The sequence below is a fragment of the Thalassophryne amazonica genome, chromosome 23 (assembly GCF_902500255.1).
Source record: "Thalassophryne amazonica chromosome 23, fThaAma1.1, whole genome shotgun sequence".
NCBI classification, from domain to species: Eukaryota; Metazoa; Chordata; class Actinopteri; order Batrachoidiformes; family Batrachoididae; genus Thalassophryne; species Thalassophryne amazonica.
Window position 1 is genome coordinate 9,969,941 of NC_047125.1, and position 15,101 is coordinate 9,985,041.

At 44.4% G+C, this 15,101-nt stretch overlaps 2 protein-coding genes across 2 annotated transcripts in view; one reads left to right on the forward strand and one right to left on the reverse strand.

The window, feature by feature from the left end:
* The window catches only part of LOC117505039 (NACHT, LRR and PYD domains-containing protein 3-like), a 241,888-nt gene that overhangs the window by 88,413 nt on the left and 138,374 nt on the right, over positions 1-15,101 (forward strand). The window lies entirely within an intron of this gene.
* LOC117505043 (protein NLRC3-like) overlaps positions 1,555-15,101 on the reverse strand; it is a 29,495-nt gene continuing 15,948 nt past the window's right edge. Inside the window, 9 exon segments of the mRNA XM_034164573.1 lie at positions 1,555-2,174; positions 2,315-2,361; positions 3,901-4,071; positions 4,245-4,415; positions 5,349-5,522; positions 5,621-6,037; positions 6,039-7,425; positions 7,566-7,674; positions 8,063-8,141. Coding sequence (XP_034020464.1) covers positions 1,564-2,174; positions 2,315-2,361; positions 3,901-4,071; positions 4,245-4,415; positions 5,349-5,522; positions 5,621-6,037; positions 6,039-7,425; positions 7,566-7,674; positions 8,063-8,141 — 3,166 coding nt within the window. The 3' untranslated portion in view covers positions 1,555-1,563.

A 15,101-nucleotide genomic window follows, 5' to 3' on the forward strand; every position in this document is an offset into this window, starting at 1 on the left:
TAAAAAGGCTGAATCCACGTAAGGCCCCGGGCCCAGACTGTGTCTCTCCTGTCACCCTGAGACACTGCGCTGAGGCCCCAGTCTTTACAGGGATCTTCAACACCTCCCTGGAGTCATGCCATGTTCCAGTCTGTTTCAAGTCCTCCATCATAGTTCCAGTCCCCAAGAAACCACGCATCACTAGACTTAATGACTACAGGCCTGTGGCTCTCATGTCTGTAGTCATGAAGACCTTTGAACGCCTGGTTTTATCCCACCTGAAGTCCATCACCGACCCCCTCCTGGACCCCCTGCAGTTTGCCTACAGAGCCAACAGGTCTGTAGATGACGCCATAAACCTGGCCCTGCACTCCATCCTGCAGCACCTGGACTCCCCAGGAACCTACGCTAGGATCCTGTTTGTGGACTTCAACTCTGCAGTCAACACCATCCTTCCGGCTTTGCTCCAGGACAAGCTTTCTCTGCTCCACGTGCCCGACTCCACCTGCAGGTGGATCACAGACTTCCTGACGGACCGGAGTCAGCGTGTGAGGCTGGGAAAGAATGTCTCGAACACTCGGGCTCTCAGCACAGGATCTCCACAGGGCTGTGTCATTTCCCCTCTGCTCTTCTCCCTTTACACTAACTGCTGCACCTCCAGCCACGACTGCGTAAAGCTCATCAAGTTTGCGGACAACACCACCCTCATCGGACTCATTTCAGATGGGGATGAGTCTGCCTACAGGAGGGAGGTGACCTGGTGCAGCAGCAACAACTTGGAGCTCAACGCCCAGAGAACAGTGGAGATGATCGTGGACTTCAGAAAAGCCACAAACCCCGCCCTCCCCAACAGCCCCATCACCACTGTGGACTGTCACCGCTTCCTCGGCACCACCATCACCCAGGACCTCAAGTGGGAGTCAACCATCAGCTCCCTCATCAAGAAGGCCCAGCAGAGGATGTACTTCCTGTGGCAGCTGAAGAAGGCCAAGCTGCCTGCCCAGCTGATGGTGCAGTTCTACACGGCCATCATTGAGTCCATCCTCTGCTCCTCCATCACGGTGTGGTACGCCGGGGCCACAGCCAGGGACAGACACAGACTGCAGCGCATTGTGGCCTCTGCTGAGAAGGTGATGGGCTGTAGCCTTCCATCTCTCCACGACCTGCACGTCTCCAGGACTCTGGGCCGAGCAGGTCGGATCACAGCTGACCCTTCTCACCCTGCACACAGTCTATTCGAACCACTCCCCTCGGGCAGGAGGCTACGGTCCATCTGGACCAGAACCTCCCGCCATAAGAACGGTTTCTTCCCCTCTGCCGTTAAACTCATGAACACTTCATAACTCAGTCACCTTAACGTTAACTCTGTCACTTTATCATGGGTCACTTTAGACAATGTACTCTGGTTTTTAATTGCACTCCTCCCACTGCACTGTTGTTCTGTTGCACACAGCCTTTTATATTTCATCTTATATTTTATCTTATTTTAGCACATATTTTATATTTTATCTTAGCATTTTATATTGCTTTCTGCTTAATGTTGCACCATAATATCAAAGCAAATTCCTAGTCTGTGAATCCTGTTCATTGGCAATGGCAATAAACTTCTGATTCTGAAACTGATGGTGTCCACACTGAAGTGTGCTTGAGTCCACAGGAGGAGAATTTCTCATCCCACAGCCGGCAAAGAGACACAGTGGAACCAAACCTGAACCCAAACCCGGCACGAAGAGGTTTGGTGAATGTGCAGTTGAAGGTGTAGATGTGGAGCAGATAATCAGAGAAGACTTCATAGAAGGACAAAGTGCCAGCTGGACAGTCCACAAACACGGATACTCTGTGAGATGACGAATAGCAATGACGAAACTCTGTTTTTCTGTTATTATGACAGATGGAGTAATGATTCTCCTCATCAGAGCAGAACAGCCTCCAGGACTGATCATCAGATCCAAACCTGGAGTCGGTGCACTGTCCACTCAAAGTTACCGCAATGTCGACCTTTCCCCTCCACTCCACCTCCCAGTAACATCGGCCACTGGCACCAGTTGTGTAGAGGACCTGAGACCAATATCGGAATCTGTCCGGATGATCAGGATACGGTTGGTCCTTCAACACATGTTCCACCTTTGTGTTGTTGTCAGACAGTTTGAGTTTTCTGTTCGTTGTGTTTGGATCCAGAGTGAGTTCACAGAAATCTGATGGACAGAACAAAACAGAACTGATTGACACTTCACACTCTGATGGCATCATGTGGCATCAGACATCTTCATTGTCAATAGGATTAAAAGGAGTGACATCACAGTTTGTGGTTTCTATGGAAACCAATCAAACTTACACTTCCGCAGACCTTGTCTCAGCCATTGGACGCCATCAGGATCCACCCTGAAAGGAGGAGGGGCGGAGCAACACTGTTTTTAACCAATAAACATGGACCTGAACATTGATGTCAAAGATGTATAATGATTAAATCACTTTTACAGCCAGTTTTCTTGAGAAAAGTCAGGGGATGGATATATGAACACTTCCAAGTCCCTGAATATGTCTTAGACTTCAATCACTCAGAAACGCTGACAGTATGGTACTGTGTGTCAAACAGGCAGTTATCAAAAAACTGAGTGGAAAATTCTATCAAAAAAATGCTGGAAAGAGACCGAGAGGAAAACCATAAAGACAACTCTGAAGGAGTTATACAGTTTGAACACAACGCCTGTGTATAAGGAGTTCATTTTTATGTCCTGGCACATAAAAACACATCACATCGGGGAGGTGATCATCTCGTGGTTAAGTGTTGGGCTTGAGACCAGAGGATCCTCAGTTCAAATCCCTGCCTGACTGGAAAATCATTAAGGGCCCTTGGGGAAGGCCCTTAATCCCAGAGTTGCTCCCGGTGTGTAGTGAGTATATGGCACCACCCTCACATCGGGGTGAATGTGAGGCATTACTGTGTAAAGCGCTTTAAGCGTCTGATGCAGATGGAAAAGCGCTATATAAATGCATTCCATTTATATGAACAGAATAATATTACTGTATATCAAAACTGCCAGTACAAAATAACAGAACACAGGTTCTATGCTAACAGCTAATTAGCAAAGCTAACATTTTCATGAGCAGAACAGATTTTCAGTTAACTTTTGTACAACAACATGCCCGCATGAATTCAGCATTATTCCATAATAACAGACGGGGGAAGCGAACAGAGCGCCGCGGCTGCATGAGCTGCTAGCTGATGCATTCACTGCGCGTCGGTCATATAAGATAATCTATCACACCTCAAAGGTGTGGCACATCAAGATGCTGATTAGACATAATGATTATTGCACAAGTGTGCCTTAGGCTGGCCACAATAAAAGGCCACTCCCCCACACATCACAGCAGATGGAATCAATTTAATGGTGACAACAATGCAAAATGATTCTTCATGGAAAAAGAAAGAAAAAAAAAAAACATTTGTGAAAATGAGCTTTGAGAACAGCAGTCAAGTAAACATGTTCTCCTCTGTCCATGTTTGTCTTTTGCACTCTGCAGATGTAACAGCACTGTGTTCATGACCACAACTGGTAGCAAAGTTAAACACCTCAGTGAGTTCATTTTGCTGAATTCACTTTTATTTTTGCATGTTTTAAAGATCAAGACAAACACTTTTACTGTGATAGTCACAGTGACATAGTTCTATGAAACTAAAGTAACTTCACAATACTAAGATGTTAGCAATAATCCATGGTTTGTTTAATAATAATAATAATAATAATAATACTACAACCAAGTCAAAGCTAATTTCATATAAAAGTTAGTAGTTAGGAGTTATCAGTAGATTCAAAATCTTTTTGATTCACTGTGCCAAACCATGCTCGGACACGCTGCATGTAAAAAGCACTGGGTGTCGGGTGCAAATGAAGGTCTGTACCTGCAGCCTCTTCATACCTGAGTGTGTCCAGAGTCCAGTGTGGATCCTCCAGTCCAGCAGACAGCAGCTTCACTGAGTCTCCTGGATGGTTGTAGCTCAGGTCTAGCTCTGTCAGATAGGAGGGGTTGGAGGTCAGAGCTGAGGCCAGAGAAGCACAGCCTTCCTGTGTGATCAGAGCGCCTGACAGCCTGCAGACACACAGAACACCACAGACTGTGAGGACAGAGTCAGGAGGTCGACACCTTACAGCAGCACTGATGTCTGCTGCAGGATGAGCTCAATACTGTCACTACAAACATTAAGTAGTGACAGAAATACAGCAAACATAAAAAATAAAATAACTGAGTTCTTTTCAAGTGACCTGAGAGTTTCCAGTTTACAGTGTGGACTCTGCAGTCCAGCAGACAGCAGCTTCACTCCTGAATCTTGCAGATCGTTGTCACTCAGGTCCAGTTCTCTTAGAGAGGGCTGAGAGGTGAGAAGTGACCCCAGAACTTCACAGGTTCTCGCTGACAGATCACAGAAACTCAGCCTGAAGGGACAGTGAATTTGGAAAAAAAGTGTTTCAGTCAACTGCTGGGATAGGCTCCAGCCCCCCCACCCCCCTCTTCTTTTGGCTGCTCCCATTAAGGGTCGCCACAGCAGATCAGTCATTTCCAGCTCACCCTGTCCTCTAACTTCATGTGTCACACCAATTACCTGCATGTCCCCCCTCATCACATTCATGAACCTTGTCCTCCCTCTTCTCCTCCTGCCTGGTGGCCCCATCCTCAGCATCCTTCTCCCTACATACCCTGGGTCCCTCCTCCCCACATGTCCAAACCATCTCAATCTCACTTCGTCTCCAAACTGTCCCACCTGAGCTGTCCCTCTGATATGTTCATTCCTAATGCTGTCCATTCTCGTCACTCCCAAAGAGAATCTCAACATCTTTAGCTCTGCCTCCTGTCTTTTTGTTTGTGCCACAGTCTCTAAGCCGTACAACATAGCTGGTCTCACTACTGTCTTGTAAACTTTCGCCTTCAATCTTGCTGATATTCTTCAGTCACAAATCATTCTTGCCACATTTCTCCACCCTGCCTTCTCTCTCTTTTCATCTCTCCATTACTTTGGACAGTTGACCCCAAGTATTTAAACTCATCTACTTTCACCACTTCTCCTCCTTGGAACCACACTATTCCACCAGGCTCCCTGTCATTCACACATGTACTCAATTTTGCGCTGACTGACTTTCATTCCCCTTCTCTCCACAGCATATCTCCACCTTTCCAGGCTAGACTCAACCTACTCTCTACTCTCACTACAGATCACAATGTCATCTGCAAACATCATAGTCCATGGAGACTCCTGTCTGATCTCAGTCAACCTGTACATCACCACTGCAAACAAAATCAGCTGATACAGTTAGACTCCATCACCACACTAACTATCAAAATCATTTGGTTAAATGGTAACTTGTTCTGACCTGAGAGTTTCCAGTTTACAGTGTGGACTCGCCAGTCCAGCAGACAGCAGCTTCACTCCTGAATCCTGCAGCTTGTTGTTATTCAGGTCCAGTTCTCTTAGATTAGAGGACTGAGAGCTGAGAACTGATGACAGAACTTCACAGCTTCTCTCTGACAGATTGCAGCCTGATAACCTGCCAGATAAGAAGATTTAAAAACATAAAATTTCAACTTGTGGTTCAAGGATGTCGGTGAAGTCTTTGTTCAAATCTCAAAGTATCTGTGCCCTTACAAGACTTTTTGAGAAGCTTTGATCACTGGCAGCAGCCTCAGAAGAGCCTCATGTGAAGGTTCATATTTCTTCAGGTCAAACAAGTCCAAATGTTTTTCTGATGCCAGTAAGATGAAGACCAGAGCTGACCACTGAGCAGGAGAAAGAGTTACTCTGGAGAGTCTTCCTGAAGTCAGGCACTCTTGGATCTGATCCACGAGAGAATGATCCTTCAGTTCATTCAGGCAGTGGATCAGATTGAGACTTCTGTCTGCTGAGAGATCATCACTGAACCTCTTTTTGATGTACTTTGCAGTTTCCTGATTGGTCTCTGAAGTTTTGTCTGTCTGTGTCATTAGACCTTGTAGCAGAATCTGATTGGTCTGCAGGGAAAGACCCAAAAGGAAGCGCAGGAACAAGTCCAGGTGTCCATTTGGACTCTAAGGCCTCGTCCACAGCACTCCGGTGGAGAAGTGTTAGTTCAGGTTTATCTTGAAATATTTCAGACTTTATGGATGCTATTTGTTGTTGTGACAAAAGATTGACTCCAGACTGGGTGAAGGTCAGAAGCCAGAAAAAAACAGCAGCCAGAAACTCCTGAACACTCAGATGGATGAAGCAGAACACCTTCTCCTGGAACATACCTCTCTCCTCTTTAAAGATCTGTGTGAAGACTCCTGAGTACACTGAGGCTGCTCTGATGTCGATGCCACAATCTGTCAGGTCTGATTCATAGAAGATCAGGTTCCCTTTCTGCAGCTGCTCAAAAGCCAGTTTTCCCAGAGACACAATCATCTCCCTGTTCTCTGGATTCCACAGTTGATCTGTCTCAGCTCCTCCATCATACTTGATCATCTTCAATTTGGATTGAGCCACCAGGAAGTAGATGTACATCTCAGTCAGGGTCTTCGGCAGCTCTGGTACATCTCTGGTTTCCAGCAAATCCTCCAGAACTGTAGCAGTGATCCAGCAGAAGACTGGGATGTGACACATGATGTGGAAGCTTAGTGATGTCTTCATGTGGGAGATGATTCTTCTGGACTGCTCCTCATCTCTGAATCGCTTCCTGAAGTACTCCTCCTTCTGATCGTCAGTGAAGCCTCTGACCTCTGTCACCATGTCAACACACTCAGGAGGGATCTGATTGGCTGTTGCAGGTCGTGTGGTTATCCAGAGGCGAGCAGAGGGAAACAGGTTCCTCCTGATGAGGTTTGTCAGCAGAACATCCACTGAACTCGGCTTTGTGACATCAGTCAGGATCTCACTGCTGTGGAAGTCCAGAGGGAGGCGACACTCATCCAGACCATCCAGGATGAACAAGACCTGGAAGTGTTGGAAGCTGCAGATGTCTGCTTCTTTAGTTTCAGCAAAGAAGAGATGAACAAGTTCCACCAAGCTGAATTTTTTCTCTTTCAGCACATTCAGTTCTCTGAAAGTGAATGGAAATATGAAGTGGATGTCCTGGTTGGTTTTGCCTTCAGCCCAGTCCAGAGTGAACTTCTGTGTTAAGACTGTTTTCCCGATGCCGGCCACGCCCTTTGTCAGCACTGTTCTGATTGGTGGCTGTGTGTCAGCTGAGGCTTTGAAGATGTCTTCACATGTGATTGTTTTTTCGTTTGTATTTGTTTTTCTGGATGCTGTTTCAATCTGTCTGACCTCATGTTCCTCATTGACCTCTGAAACCCCGCCCTCTGTGATGTAGAGCTCTGTGTAGATCTCATTCAGATGAGTCACCTTCCCTGCTTTCGGGATCCCCTCAAACATAGGCTGAAACTTCTGCTTCAGATTAGATTTGTGTTTCTGCCGATAAGCTTCAGCACAAGTTCCTGAAAGAACAAACAGCAAAGATCAGATTTGAATTATGAAGTAATTTTTCCTGCTAGAATTCATACACGAAGACATTTTATATGTGAAAATGTTAGGAGTAATTTTTGTATTTGATAAATGTTGACATAAATCCTCATACTGCTCTGCAGACAGTCAGCCAGGTCAGAAGCTTCTCTGCTGCTCCTCATCTGCTCCTCGTCCTTATTCCAACACTCCAGATGTTCTGGTTCCTTTCCAACTACAGCTTCCTGGATTTTTTTTCAAGGTGAAAACAATATATTTGGGTATAAGCAAAATTTAAAGTGCATATTTATAGTCAGAATCCCACAAGTTATCACAGACAGAACTCAGGATGCACGTGCACCCATTTCTTTCTTATAAGTTTAAGTCCAGACACACTGGTAAAACATGTCTACACAAAGGAAACTGGACTGGATGTGGCATGTGAGGTGCTATCGTCAGTAACCTTCTTTCTTGTGCTGCAGAAATGCAGACTTGTTCTCTCACAAACCATCACTCAGACCAGAATCACAGAAATATATACTTGTTTTTTATGGCTCCTCCATAATAAAGTATTTGTTGGTGCAGCATGGAGGCAAACAGTTAAATGATCATATCAGATGCAAGTCAACAAACCATAACAGTAGCTTCCAGCTGGGTTTCATCGTGCCTCATTGATGGAACACTGAGAACCTCTGAGCTCTGGTGCTTCACTCTGTGGATGAACCAGAAAGAGTTTGCATTCACCTGCATTGTTCTGAACACTCACGAACTTCATGATCTTGACAGTCCTGATAAAGCAAACAGAATGATTGTCAATCCACACAAGATCACAGTGAGTTTTTGGGTTTGTTACTTGAAAACATGACTGCATGTGCTGCACAGTGGAACAGAGTGGAAGAACTTTACAACCCCAATTCCAATGAAGTTGGGATTTTGCGTAAAATGTAAATAAAAACAGAATAGAATGATTCGCAAATCCTCTTCAACCTCTATTCAACTGAATACACCACAAAGACAAGATATGTAATGTTCAAACTGATGAACTTCATTGTTTTTGTGTAAATATTTGCTCATTTTGAAATGGATGCCTGCAACACATTTCAAAAAAGCTGGGACAGTGGTATGTTGTGTTACATCACCTTTCCTTCTAACACTCAATAAGTGTTTGGGGAACTGAGGACACTAATTGTTGAAGCTTTGTAGGTGGAATTCTTTCCCATTCTTGCTTGATGTACGACTTCAGTTGTTCAACAGTCCAGGTTCTCCGTTGTCGTATTTTGCACTTCATAATGTGCCACACAGTTTCAATGGGCGACAGGTCTGGACTGCAGGCAGGCCAGTCCAGCACCCGCACTCTTTTACTATGAAGCCACGCTGTTGTAACACGTGCAGAATGAAGCTTGGCATCGTCTTGCTGAAATAACCAGGGACGTCCCTGAAAAAGACGTTGCTTGGATGGCAGCATGTGTTGCTCCAAAACCTGGATGTACCTTTCAGCATTGATGGTGCCATCACAGATGTGTAAGTTGCCCATGCCATGGGCACTAACACACCCCCATACCATCTTAGATGCTGGCTTTTGAACTTTGCGCTGGTAACAATCTGGATGGTCTTTTTCCTCTTTTGTCCAGAGGACACAACGTCCATGATTTCCAAAAACAATTTGAGATGTGGACTCATCAGACCACAGCACACTTTTCCACTTTGTATCTGTCCATTTCAAATGAGCTCAGGCCCAGAGAAGGCAGCGACGTTTCTGGATGTTGTTGATGTATGGTGTTCGCTTTGCATGATAGAGTTTTAACTTGCACTTGTAGATGTAGCGACGAACTGTGTTAACTGACAATTGTTTTCTGAAGTGTTCCTGAGCCCACGCGGTAAAATCCTTTACACAGTTTTGGTTTTTAATGCAGTGCCGCCTGAGGGATCGAAGGTCACGGGTGGTTTTCGGCCTTGCCGCTTACATGTAGAAAGTTCTACAGATTCTCTGAATCTTCTGATTATATTATGGACTGTAGATGATGGAATCCCTAAATTCCTTGCAACTGAACATTGAGAACCATTGTCTTAAACTGTTCGACTATTTTTTCCACACAGTTGTTCACAAAGTGGTGATTCTCGCCCCATCTTTGCATGTGAACATCTGAGCCTTTTGGGGATGCTCCTTTTATACCCAATCATGACACACACAATAAGTGTCCTCAGTTCCCAAACGCTTATTGAATGTTGTTAGAAGGAACACAGTGGTAAACATACCACTGTCCCAACTTTTTTGAAACATGCTGCAGGCATCCATTTCAAAATGAGTAAATATTTACACAAAAACAATAAAGCTCATCAGTCTGAACATTAAATATCTCGTCTTTGTGGTGTATTCAATTGAATATAGGTTGAAGAGGATTTGCAAATCATTGTATTCTGTTTTTATTTACATTTCACACAACGTCCCAACTTCATTGGAATTGGGGTTGTAATACAAAAAATAAAATAAATTAAATGGAGGTTTGAATTTCACCCATGTGCCTCCTGGCCAAGTGCCATTTCACACCATCTTTTTAAGAATGTCTTTCTCTGTCTTACTTCACCACAAATCATCATCATCATCATCATAATCCACATTAGTCCATGGGCCAAGCAGGTTTTCGGTACCACTTTAAGGGATGAAACAACACTTAGCCTCAGTGTACCACTGCCATGATAACCATTTAGCTGTGCTGAATGTGGTCAAATATTTGGACACAGGAGCAGTCTGAACTCGCATGATGAATCATTAAATAGTCTGAGCCAGTTATCAATTTTGACCTAATCAGTACCACTTAAAGTGATGAAATGACACTTAGAATCCAGCTTAAGTGTACTATGCCCTACACAAAAATGTATGACAGCAATCCCAGCGTGGCAGCTGTAGCCAGATAGGGGTCAATGAAGGGCTACACAGAGGTCAAATTTATAAATGCTCCAATCATGTTAAACTATACCACATTATTTGTCATGTCATAGCAATTCCAAAAGGGTATAGTTTGGACTGAGTTCTAAGGAGTTATGGGGTAAAAACAGCAAAAATGCTGACAAAGGTCAGCTTCAGTTTGTGCAGGGATCAAAAGTTAAAGTTGCTCCAATTTTGGTAAGAAGTGATGCAAATTATTGGTTGAGTTAATAGGGTTTTAAAAAGAAATAGTTTCACCACTTCATCAGTGCCCAGAGGTCTGGGACAGTGCCTAAGGAGTGGCCAACCGGGATAGTGGTCCCCATATTAAAAAAAAAAAAAAAAAAAAAAAGGAGGACCAGAGTGTGTGTGCCAATTACAGGGGCATCACACTACTCAGTCTCCCCGATAAAGTCTACTCCAGGGTGTTGGGAAGGAGGGTTTGGCCGAAAGTTGAACATCTGATTGAAGAGGAACAATGCAGGTTCTGTCCTGGTCATGGAACAACCGAACAGCTCTTTACTCTCACAAGGATCCTGGAGGATGCCTGGGAGTATGCCCATCCAGTCCACATGTGTTTTCTGGACTTGGAGAAGGCGTATGACCGGGTACCCTGGGAGATACTGTGGGAGGTGCTGCAGGAGTATGGAGTGAGGGGGTCCCTGCTCAGGGTCATCCAATCTCTGCACTCACAATGCGAGAGCTGTGTTTGGGTTCTCGGCAGTAAGCCGGACTCGTTTCCGGTGGGGTTGGCCTCCACCAGGGCTGCCTGTTTGTGATATTCAGCAGGAAAACTGCTGGATTGTCTACTACAGGTAGGGAATGCAGTCTTGCCCCATGTGAAGGAGTTTAAGTACCTCGAGGGCTTGTTCGCGAGTGAAATGACCATGGAGCATGAGATTGGCTGAAGAATCGGTGCAGCATGGGCAGTATTAGATTCGCTCTGCTGTACTGTTGTGACGAAAAGGGAGCTGAGCCAAAAGGTAAAGCTGTCCATCTACTGGTCAATCTTCATTCCTACTCTCATCTATGGTCATGACGGTTGTGTTATGACCGAATAAAAACTAGATCGCGGGTATAAGCGGCCGAAATGGGCTTCCTTAGGAGGGTGGCTGGTGTCTCCCTTAGACAGGGTGAAATGCTCGGCCATCCGTGGGGAGCTCAGATTAGAGCCGCTGCTCCTTCACGTTAAAAGGAGCCAGCTGAGGTGGTCGGGCATCTGGTAAGGATGCCCTCTGGGCGCCTCCCTAGGGAGGTGTTCCCGGCACGTCCATCTGGGAGGAGACCCCGTGGAAATCCCAGGACTAGGTGGAGAGATTATATCTCCACACTGGCCTGGGAATGCCTCGGGATCCCCCAGTCAGAGGTGGTTAATGTGGCCAAACAAAAGGAAGTCTGGGGTCTCCTGCTGGAGCTGTTGCCCCATGACCTGATCCCAGATAAGCGGTTGAAAACAAGTTTCACCATTTGTCATGCTTAGTTATGACGTTACAGGGTAACAACACGTCATACAGTCCAATGTATATCAACCTTATTTGACCTTTACTTTGGAGACCAAGCTTTCAACACTGTCAGACTATTCCATTTATTAATCCCTTTTTTTCAACCAATAATTTGCATCATTTTTTACTGAAATTGGAGCAACTTTAACTTTTTTGCTGTTTATACTCCAGAACATTCAGTCATAGTTAATCCAAAGTACGCTTTTGGATGGTTATGATCAGACAAATAATGTGGTGTAGTTTTCAACATGATTGGAGCATTTTTAAATTTTGATCTGTGTAATTCTTCATTGACCCCTACCTGGCTACAGCTACCCCCGTGGGATCGCCATCACACATTTTTGTGGAGGTCACGGTACATTGAGTCTGGATTGTAATTGTCATTTAGTCCCCCTTAAGTGGTACCGATTCGGTCAAAATTGATGACTGGCTCATAGACTACTCCAGGTCTTCTGGGGGAGGTGATGGTCTCCTGGTAAAGTAGCTTGAGACCAGAGGGTAATGGGTTCAAATCTCTGTCAGACTGGAAGAGGTCCATCACAAAGTTGCTCCTGATGTGTAGTTGAGCTGCCTTGCATGGCAGCATGCTGACATCGGTGCATGAGTGGGTGGAAGTGAGGCATCACTGTAAAGCACTTCATGCTTTTGATTCAGATGGAAAACCACTATGTAAATGCAGCCCATTTTATTGCATATCTCAGTCATGATGTGGGCTATGTATGTTTTTCTGTCAGGCAGCAGAATATTTTTTTCAGTTTGAGTTAATGTTTTGTTTTATTGGATGGTGAAGTTATCAAAGTACAACCAGACATATGTATTTATTAATACAGTAGATTACTTGTTTTAAGATAGAGAAAAAAGGTATCAGATTGGTATCTGTAGATACTCGAGGCTACGGTATATCGGAAATGACGGGTATTGTGCCATCCATCTTTTGCCATACTGTTTCCAGTTTAGAAAGATTGATATTAATGAAGGTGAAATCATATTCATGTATACATTCAGTCACTTGGATGTATACATAATCATGTATACATTCAGTCACTTGGATGTATACATGTAGCCACCAGTGGCGGCCGGCCCATAGGGTGCGCTCGGGCGCTGCCCTCCTAGATGTGGAGGGGAAAAGTCATAATATATATATATTTAAAAAGTATTATCAGTGTCAGTTTTACTTACTTGTATGTGCCTAGATGTAATATGAATGATTAAAACAACACTTCCACCAACTGACCCTCATTCAACAGTGCATTTCCACCGACAGGAGCAGAAAACGTACGTTCCTCGTCTTGGGCGCCATTCAAAGCGCCCTTGAAGTGCAGCGAAATAACCAATCGTATGTAGTTACTAGGGAAAATTAATAAATATTTGGCAAAATTAATGGCTTTGGGGCGCCGGAATTTTAGCCCTTGCTACAAAAATGTGGGAACGTTAGATTACAGTCAGTGATATATGTGACGCTGCAGCTGTCAGTCAGTCAGGAAGAGCAACGACGACATTTGGGTTATATTTATTTATTTTTATTTTGTCTCCGTGTGTTTTGCTGGAGTAAGTTGAAGAACTCTTTGGAGGTTTAAAACGGGACAAAACTCATCAAATCAATGACACCAAAGTTTCGCGGGGATCGAGGCGCATGGAGGTGCGCACATCAGATCTTTCTCGTGGTTTAATGACAATTGCACATCCCGGTTGGAGGAGAGACGTTCGTCTGACTCGTTATAAACCGTGTCAGGCTTCATTCACACTGTCAGCGCGCACACGTCACGGAGGCTGCTGATCTACGCGGGTGGAAAGGAGCGCATCCACCTCCTTAGCTCAGGTGAGCTGACGAGCTGCTCGGATTTATTCCCGAATGTTGCTCCTGGTGTGGAAACGAGGGTGAAAATTTAAGATAAAACGAATGATGTTTGTTTTGTTTGTTTTATGGGGTCAAAGCTGTGATCTTTATTGGGACAGCAGACCAGTTATAATGGTAATAGGGGAGGCTGGGGCTCTTTGTAACAGTGTTCAAAGCTGCAGCCATGCTGGTATTTTGATTTCACTTTACACGTTATGAGGATCAGTCCACAGAAGTGAAATATTCTTTGGAGTGTTCCACACTCTAAAACAAATTATTTGCTCAGTTTAAAAACAAAATAAAACAAAACCCTAAAATAGCAATTTGCATGTTTTTTAAAGAAATTCTAACTCAGCCACTGAGTACACACAACACACATAGTCAGAAACCCAGGTTTAGCAACGCATTTAATTAAGTGGTTTTGTAAACTTAATTTGCTTTGTCCTCTACACTGTTAATTTTAACCAATTTAATTTAAAGGTTTTGGTGTTATTAGTTAGTCAAGTTATTTAAGTTTTTCAAGCTTCTTTTTTGCCTCCATTCCACTCAGTCATGTTCATGCAAAATATCTTAATTTTTTCTCTCTCTCTCTCACTCTCTCACACACACATTTCCTCTCTCTCACACACACACATTTCCTCTCTCACACACACACACATTTCCTCTCTCTCACACACACACATTTCCTCTCTCACACACATTTCCTCTCTCTCTCTCACACACACATTTCCTCTCTCTCACACACACACACATTTCCTCTCTCTCTCTCACACACACACATTTCCTCTCTCTCTCTCTCACACACACACACACATTTCCTCTCTCTCTCTCTCTCACACACACACACATTTCCTCTCTCTCTCTCACACACACATTTCCTCTCTCTCTCTCACACACACATTTCCTCTCTCTCTCTCACACACACACTTTCCTCTCTCTCTCACACACACATTTCCTCTCTCTCTCACACACACATTTCCTCTCTCTCACACACACACACATTTCTCTCTCACACACACACACATTTTCTCTCTCACACACACACACATTTTCTCTCTCACACACACACACACATTTTCTCTCTCACACACACACACATTTTCTCTCTCACACACACACACATTTTCTCTCTCACACACACACATTTTCTCTCTCACACACACACATTTTCTCTCACTCACACACATTTTCTCTCTCACACACACACTTTCTCTCTCACACACACACACACATTTTCTCTCTCACACACACACACACACATTTTCTCTCTCACTCTCTCACACACACACACATTTTCTCTCTCACACACACACACACACATTTTCTCTCTCACTCTCTCACACACACACACACACATTTTCTCTCTCACTCTCTCACACACACACGCATTTTCTCTCTCACACGCAT